Source organism: Sphaerodactylus townsendi, linkage group LG11, assembly GCF_021028975.2.
Source record: "Sphaerodactylus townsendi isolate TG3544 linkage group LG11, MPM_Stown_v2.3, whole genome shotgun sequence".
NCBI classification, from domain to species: domain Eukaryota; kingdom Metazoa; phylum Chordata; class Lepidosauria; order Squamata; family Sphaerodactylidae; genus Sphaerodactylus; species Sphaerodactylus townsendi.
In genome coordinates, this window is record NC_059435.1 from 17,480,197 (window position 1) to 17,489,141 (window position 8,945).

The 8,945-nt window shown below is 43.1% G+C and overlaps 1 protein-coding gene across 5 annotated transcripts in view; it reads left to right on the forward strand.

Moving 5' to 3' along the window:
- LOC125441092 (cytochrome c oxidase assembly factor 1 homolog) overlaps positions 1-4,493 on the forward strand; it is a 103,710-nt gene extending 99,217 nt beyond the window's left edge. For all 5 annotated transcript variants that reach the window (XM_048511414.1, XM_048511412.1, XM_048511413.1 and 2 more), the window contains 2 exons: positions 1,522-1,598; positions 3,887-4,493. In XM_048511414.1, the coding sequence (XP_048367371.1) occupies positions 1,522-1,598; positions 3,887-3,980 (171 nt within the window). In that variant the 3' untranslated portion in view covers positions 3,981-4,493. The remainder of the gene's footprint in view (positions 1-1,521; positions 1,599-3,886) is intronic.
- The last annotated feature ends 4,452 nt before the right edge of the window (positions 4,494-8,945 follow it).

Genomic DNA, 8,945 nt, shown 5'->3' on the forward strand with positions numbered 1-8,945 from the left:
TTTTGACTGTAGTACTACAGTTTGTCACTCTGTACCATGGGGCAGGAACAGGGCTATTTGAATGTTTCTCTCATATATGAACACAGTTGCCGTTCAAGAAGAAGAAGATTTGGATTTATATTCCACTTTTCTCTCTTGTAAGGACAGTCAAGGTGATTTACAATCTCCTTTCCTTTCTCACCCACCCCCATAACAAACAACCTGTGAGGTGAGTGGGGCTGAGAGAGTTCCGAAGAACTGTGACTAATCCAAGGTCAAAAGCACCCGCAGTCATGTGATTTCAACTAAGGATAGATATCTCAGTCATTCAAACACTGTAGTAATCTACAGTAATAATTGAACGCTCAGTCATTCTTCTGAAATGCTGTAGGTATTTGTGCAAGGGAGAGTGGGATACTTAGCTGTGCATGGCCCTTTCCGCATAAATCAAATAAAATGTGTTGAGTCAGGAAATAAAATGTTTCCTTCATGGAGTTCTGCATGGTTTTTAGCCCAAAACGTTTTATTTCCTGCCTCTAAATGATTTATTTGCATGATGTACCCAAGCCATTCTTTTTTTGAAAATGGTTTTCTGGAAGCAATTTCTTTTGTGGAAGTGTTTTCACTGGCTGTGCGGTTCTTCTTATAACGTTTCCCACACTGCTCTGCAGTCCCTGGACTTTCTCTTCGACTCCATTTTCTGAGCTCACATTGGTTGTCACACACTGTATTTACATCAGTGGGGTTTTTTTAATTTGGGGGGAACCGGGTTTATGTAGCTGTGTAGACATGACCTCTAGAAAATCACATCACAAGGCTTCGTAGTCTTGTGTCATTGGATCTTAGAAGTTATTTTTAAAAAATGGAACAACCACAAAATGACAAGCAGGAAGTGTTTCGAAGGGGTGAATGGCAACAAATAGGGGGTTTTGAAAACGTTTTTAGGGGCTTGTGCGGAAAGGGTCCATATTAGCTTGTGTACTCCAACACATGCCAGCTGGGTGACCTTGGGCTAGTCATAGATCTTCGGAGCACTCTCAGCCCCACCCACCTCACAGGGTGTTTGTTGTGGGGCGGGGGGAAGGGAAAGGAGTTTGTAAGCCCCTTTGAGTCTCCTTACAGGAGAGAAAGGGGGGATATAAATCCAAACTCTTCTGTATTGTCGAAGACTTTCACGGTCAGAATCACTGGGGTGCTGTGTGGTTTCCGGGCTGTATGGCTGTGTTCTAGCAGCATTCTCATCGGACGTTTTGCCTGCATCTGCGGCTGGCATCTTCAGAGGATCTCTGAAGATGCCAGCCAGCCACAGATGCAGGCGAAACGTCAGGAGAGAATGCTGCTGGAATATGGCCATACAGCCCGGCAACCACACAGCACCCCAAACTCTTCTTCTGTTTATCAAAGAGCACAGTGGTCAACTTGACAGTTACTTTTGATTGGGTAAGAGTATCCAGATATGAAACCTGTTCCAACTTGTGCATGTTGTGCCCATATATTTTCCTAAATATTAAATCAGAAGAATTTGTCTATTTATACTTGCAGATAAAGATTCCAGTATCTGGAACAAAGGCAGCTGGAGACCTTCATGTCAATTCAGAAAAAGACTTCTCCCTCAACAGGTATATTATACATTCACACACAAGTCTGTCTTCAGATAATTGCTTGAGCATCACCCTAAAGCAGGAAGCTGCCTTGTGCTGAATCAGACACCTGGTGCATCCGAGTCAGTATTGCCCGCTCAGACTGGCAGCTGCTCTCTAGCAGGGGTGTCCAACTCTGGCCGTGCCAGCAGGGGCTGATGGGAATTGTAGTCCTTGAACATCTGAAGCACCAGAGTTGGACACCCCTGCTCTGGAGTCTCAGGCAGAGGGGGTTCTTTCACATCCCCTAATGCGAAATCCTTTAACTGGAGATTAAACCTGGGGCTTTCTGCGTGCCAAGCAGATGCTCTGCCTCCAAGCCACGGCCCCGCCTCCCTCTTTAGGAAAATAAGGACATGTAGCAAGAACCAAGCAGTCTTGCCAATCCTAAATTACATAATTTGCTGATGAATGCTTCATAATTGATCACATGCTTCCCAGGAAAACGGAGAATTAAGTGGCTGGCAACTTGAGGCCGCTTCATGCAGAGAGTTCTGCTCTTTATCATAACGCTGTTTGTGACCTTCACAGGGTTTCCTCGGCCTAACCCTGCTGCACCTCATATCTTTTGCTCGCATTCCCCAAGTTGCCGTACGCTCGTCCCACTCAACATTTATTTCGCATCAGCGACGAATGTGAAACTGTTAAAATAATCTGAATGATTGAGGGACTGGAGCACCTTCCCTATGAGGAGAGGCTGCAGCGTTTGGGACTCTTTCGTTTGGAGAGGAGGCGGCTGAGGGGGGATATGATTGAAGTCTACAAAATTATGCATGGGGTAGAAAATGTTGACAGAGAGAAATTTTTCTCTCTTTCTCACAATACTAGAACCAGGGGGCACACATTGAAAATGCTGGGGGGAAGAATTAGGACTAATAAAAGGAAACACTTCTTCACGCAACGTGTGATTGGTGTTTGGAATATGCTGCCACAGGAGGTGGTGATGGCCACTAACCTGGATAGCTTTAAAAGGGGCTTGGACAGATTTATGGAGGAGAAGTCGATCTATGGCTACCAATCTTGATCCTCTTTGATCTGAGATTGCAAATGCCTTAACAGACCAGATGATCGGGAGCAACAGCTGCAAAAGGCCATTGCGTTCACATCCTACATGTGAGCTCCCAAAGGCACCTGGTGGGCCACTGCGAGTAGCAGAGAGCTGGACTAGATGGACTTTGGTCTGATCCAGCTGGTTTGTTCTTATGTTCTTATGAATGTAGCCGCTGTTCGGTTTTGTTCTGATTTTGTCTCATGACACGTGAGTAATGATGCATCGCAGCGGTGAAAGAATGGGGGTATTCCCATTGAAGACGGTGTCCGGCAGCTTGACGGAGTGCACATGTGCTTATGCATGCAGGAGGCACCGTCCTTCTCTCTGGGTTTTTATGGCGTCTTGATTGATCAGGAAGCTACACCTCTTTTGGCTGATGTAAGAACTGGTCATAAACAAGGCGCCTAAGTTCCTTTTCCTGGAATAGGAGGAAGAACGGCCTGTGAAAGGAAGTTCCACACACACCAGCTGGCATGTTGAAACAACTTGTACCAGCCGATGCGTTTATTTGCATGTACTAAAGCACAACCCCCCATACCCAGGTTTTCTTTCGATCTGCCAATGCTTCAGTCTGCATGATAAAGATTATAATATGCATTCAGTTGAGATAAAGGATATTCAGTGCAACAATGCCAAAGGTATAAGCCTAACACTATTTTCTTTCTCTTTTAAAGCCAAAAGACTTTAACAGGACTAAACTTATGCTGCTGTAACCTCTAGAACTGTGGTGGCAAACCTTTGGCACTCCAGATGTTATGGACTACAATTCCCATCAGCCCCTGCCAGCATGGCCAATTGGCTGATGGGAATTGTAGTCCATAACATCTGGAGTGCCAAAGGTTCGCCACCACTGCTCTAGAATGTATTTCCGTACATTCTTCAGATTATTAAAGGGACTAACACTGGGAGAGCCAGTGTGAAGTAGTGGTTAAGAGAAGGTACACTCTAATCTGGAGAACCAGGTTTGATTCACTACTCTGCCACTTAAGCTGTGGAAACTTTATTTGGTATACTAGGTTAGCTTGTGCAATCCAACACATGCCAGCTGGGTGACCTTGGGCTAGTCACGGTTCTTCAGAGCTCTCTCGGCCCCACCCACCTTGTGAGAGGGGAAAGGGCAAGGAGATTGTAAGCCCCTTTTGAGTCTCCTTACAGGAGAGAAAGGGGCTATATAAATCCAACTCTTCTTCTTCTAACAGTGTTCTTATTTGTGCAGGTGGTGTCTGCAGGAAGCCACACTACAACTCTCAAATGGTCACCATATACCTGTGTACCGTTCGCCGGTGGAGAATACCGCTCAGGATATGTGACTGTAACCCTGCTCAAGTACCTTCATAGCCAATGAACAGCTGAACTGACACCTTCAACAGGAATGAAATCTGCATGTCTTTTTAAAACGTGGTGCTTATTTCTCCTTTATAAGGCTTGAAGACAAACTGGGCCTGGGCGGGGGCAGGGTGGGGTGGAAACATGCTAGAAGGCAGCAGCTGCTCAAGTGATATTTGCACTAATGCTAAATGCCGGCTGATCGTAGGAGGCGATGGGATTAAAAAATTATGATTGGATTGTGGAATTGAAGTGAGATGGAACTATTGCCCTAATCCCCCCACTTCTCCCAATGAGCTTAGAGTGGCTTGGAGGTTTTGCAGACGGCATTTGAAGGTTCAATAGGAGAACTTTGTCAAGGGGCTGAACAGATCTGGCCTGACACCCCTACACCAAGTGTCTGCCGTGTGATTTAATGCGTGTGATTTAATGCGTACGGCTTGCAGTTTTAGTACCTAAACTTGCAACTCCTTATTTCAATAAATCAATCTCTTTCAGCCATGGTTATGTGTATGTAAACAGTTCTGGTTCTGATACAGGTGGCTTCTGCAAAGAATGAAATCTGAAAACCCTGACAGGAATCTAAATTGGTGTTCAGGCATGCTCAAACTGGTACCTGCCTGTATGATTTTAGGACAAAATACTGTAAGCACGCACCACCTTTACAACCTGCTCTAAAAAGCTGCTTTCAAAAGTGGTTTTTGACTGGTGATTAGGCATATTACCTTGAGTGCATAGCTCTAGCTAGGCAGTTCTTTGGATCCTAGGTCCTGGAAACAGCCCTAATTACATATGATGCTCATATATTAAATTCCCTCCATTTCGCCCATAAAAAGATTCTTGCAGATCTGGTTATTTCATTTAGGTTTTTAACACAACAGAAGCCATTTTTTTTATTAAAAGGAGAGCCTGAGTGAACATTAGCCTTCAAAGGAGCGATATTAACCACAATAAAGTTCCTTTATTGTGCCTGTATGCTTTTCTCTCACAAATTATAGAAATGGAAAAGCCATCTGTACTGAGGCAGCACTATAGCCACAAGTAACCATCCTATTTGAAGCGTCCCTGGGAATAAGACCTCAAAGATAATCACAGGCCAACTGCTAGTTCCCGTCACCACGCTATTACAAAGCCTTCACAAGTACGTTCCACCCTGAGCAGCATTTTATCAAGCTGATGTCATGCTTTGTGTTAACAGTAAAAGATACCAGACGTCTATTTCAATGCCTCTCCAGCTGCACTGAAAGAATCAAATGAACTGATGTCGTTCCCACAAAGAGGTAGATTCTACACACATAACCATTTAATGAAGGCAAGTAAAGACGATGTGCAGTCGGAGATGCATCTGAACACAAGCAGGTGTCTGCACTGCATGGTTTTTAATGGGACAGTTTCTGAATAAGCCAAATGTGCATTTTTGTCCACGTGCTTGCACAACTTGCCTTGCAAATACAATTTTTTATGTCTCCTAGATTTGGACTGGGGCTGATGACAACTTTTTAGCTTTGTACACACTGTACAACTAAACTGATATGGGCTTTTCTGCACCCGGCGCTTCCCCCATTTTAAAGGGTTTTTTTGACCCCATCGTTTCCGACGATGTTTGTCTGCACTCCTCCAAATGTTGTTTCCTGTCTGCCATTAATTGTTTTTTTGCTGATTCAATTATTTTAAAATGGAGGGGTGGGGAGGAAACCACAAGAAATGGCAAAAAAATTGAGAGGAAGGGGGAAGCAGCGAGGTAAAGTACGGAAAAAAAATGGCGGACTGAGTGTCAAAGGGGAAGATGGCCGACTGCACAGAGGGCATGGAGAACTACCAAGTTTTGGAGTGGGCAAGAAAAGATTTTATCAGTATGAACTCACTACACAGGAAATTAGTTTGGAAACATTTCAGGCAAAGGTGTTTTTGAAAACGAAGCAAAAGGTTGTTGAAAACGTTTCCCGAACCAAACGGAGGAAAAATCACGTGGAAGTCCATGGAAAAATGCACGGCATTAGCAGGCTGGAAACGTTTTCAGCAACTTGTGTGGAAAAGGCTATTGTAATGGGGCATGCTCTGTCATCAGAGGTCACAGCCCTGCAAATGCTGTGTACAACTCTGAAGTGACTGGAGGTTTTCAAAAACACAGTTCATGCTTTTCATTCAAATGAGGACGAAGGCCGAACGTCTGTAAAAAGTGAATCCATTTATTAATCCCCTTAACACTTAAATATAATGCTTACATATGTCAAATATCAAGATGTTTATATACATTTGCTAGAGTATCATCTATTGCTCTCATTCACTGTTTTGCTGTTGTGGCTATCATTGTGAAAAATAGCAGTGAGCGGGCATTTCAGTCATTCATCCATTGACTGACTTAATTACCTCCTAATCCAAACAACAGTGCTACTGAATAGAATTGGCAACCGAAGTCTAATTGTGGCAGGGCGATTTCTAGCCAGTGCTCCACAGAATAAATATACTGCTTCAGCTTTGGCTTGGTTGATGATCAGAAGTGCAGTCTTTTAACAGCTGAAGCCAGCTGATAACTTGAGCTCCGGCCGATTTGAGAGTTCTACCTAAAGACCTCTGCAGAAAAACACAAAAGTAGTTCCACATACAAGGGGAATTTTTCCTTTCACAGTGACACAATGCAGATGTTTGAGCAAAGTTTGCGATCTTGAACACGCTGTGTAGCCCACAATAGCCTTGTGATTGTCATGAACTTTGCTGAGGCTATTCTAGAAGCGCAGAGCTAAAGCTGGTAATAGCAGAGTTGTCTCCTACCTTCAAATTGTACGTCTGGCTTACTAGAGGCTGCTGATACAACAACTGTTACTTTCATCTATGAGGGGAATTGAATGATTTTATATTTAAGGCATAGCACAGGCAATGAAACAATCGTGATTTGGGCTCTACTTGTATTCCTCGATGACACCCCGTTGTGAAGCTAAATGTCTTTCTTTTGCTCCTTTGGGAAGCAGGAATCCACTTGCAAGTTAAACAGCTTTCCCTACAGTCTATTAGCATCTTTGGAAACTGTATGCATAATACGCAAGTGCTAAAGATCATTTAAGAACTAGAAAAACCAGTTACTATATTAAAACAAACAATTTTTGATTTGCCAACAGAAGAACATAATAGGCCTTCTGTCTAAAGGTCTATTACCATAATAGATGGCCGATCCTGCAAGTATTTGGAGGCAGGGCACTGTGCTCACGAACCAGATTACAGAGCATTATGACCTCAGACACTTTTGACAACCTGTCATGTCCAGCTTATATCATGTTTCTTTTCCTCATAAGTGTGATGCTCACAGGGTGTTCAGACCACAAGCTTGGCTCTGCAGTTTCAAATAACAGTCACTTTAAAGGTGGTAACCACTATTCGAACCCACTACACTGTTTCTGGTGGGTATTGGTCTGGTGGATCTTGTTCCTAACGTTTCGCCTGCATCTGTGGCTGGCATCTTCAGAGGTGTATCACAGAGAAAATCTGTTTCACACTATGTCTAAATTTCCCTTCTCACTTAGACACAGTGTGAAACAGACTTTTCTCTGTGGAAATGCACCACCTCTGAATACCAACCACAGAAGCAGCGTCAACTATTAGGAACAAAATTAAAGTCTGACCCACACTACCTGCCAGAAAACCCACCAGAACCAGTTGAATCTGGCTATGAAAGCCTTCTACTACACTGTATCTGCATCTCCTGTGTTCTCTTACAAAACCCTTGGAGGGCAAGAGTTCTCTGTAACAGAAGGGTAACACCATTCTTTGCAGGGAAGAGGAAAAGGGCTGTGGTTTGTTGTTTTGCAGAACTGTAATCCCAGGAAAAGATATACTGGTGATTATACTCCCTCTTTCTATTCTTGGAACATTTTTCAAGTCTTGTTTTAGATTGTACAGCCACTGATTCATTTTCCCAGTGTAATATTCCATACTTGCAAACATATTTGGTTGGTACCACCAGGTTTTTCTCAGTACCCTTCCTGAACTGCACACTCACAAAATTGAACGGAAATGACATTAGGCATCAAAAACTGGCTGAAGTATTAGGTTTTTTTTTTTCCACTAGAGCTAATTTCACTTAAATGAAAAGTCTACATTTCAGGAACTTTACAGATATCCGAACCAACCTGATTATTGTACAAAATCCACCTTAAGGCACAGCAAGTTAATACAGAATAGAGAACACTTTCAAGCAGCCAACCAGAAAGCAGCCAGCCTTGTTAGAGGTTCACTGAAATTCACATATAAAACAGCTTCCTAGGTTTACCACTGTACAAATTAAAAGGTACTGGCAGGGGAATGGAATATAGAAAATACTTCAAATGCAGCCTTTTAAGCACAGATCCAACTTCTGTCTTTTCACCAAACTCATCCTTTTGGGTAGGAAAACATGAGCCAAGGTCAGATGTCTTCTCAACAGTTTAGGATAAAATAAGGAATGTTTCTTGTGACTATATAGTGACACAGTGCACACAGATGTGGCCTTCGCTTTAGCCCAGTTCAGAACTGACATAAGCCTGCTGAAACTCTGGGGAGAGGTTTTGGTGGCCCCCTAAGAAACGTGCAGCACTTTTTAACAGACTTTTCTTATTCATAGCTCTGTTCACACAAGTTGGCATGCTGGGTAATTTTGTTTATGACTCTAGAGAAGCTAAAAATGTCAGTGACTTCACAGAACATATATTATTTAGCATGGATCTCTTTAAATACTCTACTATTGTTATGAAACAAGTATCTGCAGAATACAGCATCTCCACACCAAGCAACTATTTAACTGGTAAAGATTAGGTCAGAGGGTCCAATTTTATCAGCCCCAAAATGAAGGGGAAAGGAGGGCTAATAAAATGGGATCCCCTGCCCCAATTTTTACCAAATTTGGGGCTTCTTGTTAGGGGAGTCTATTCTGCAAATTTGTGTCCTCTACCTTAAAAAAACACACACACACCCCTCCC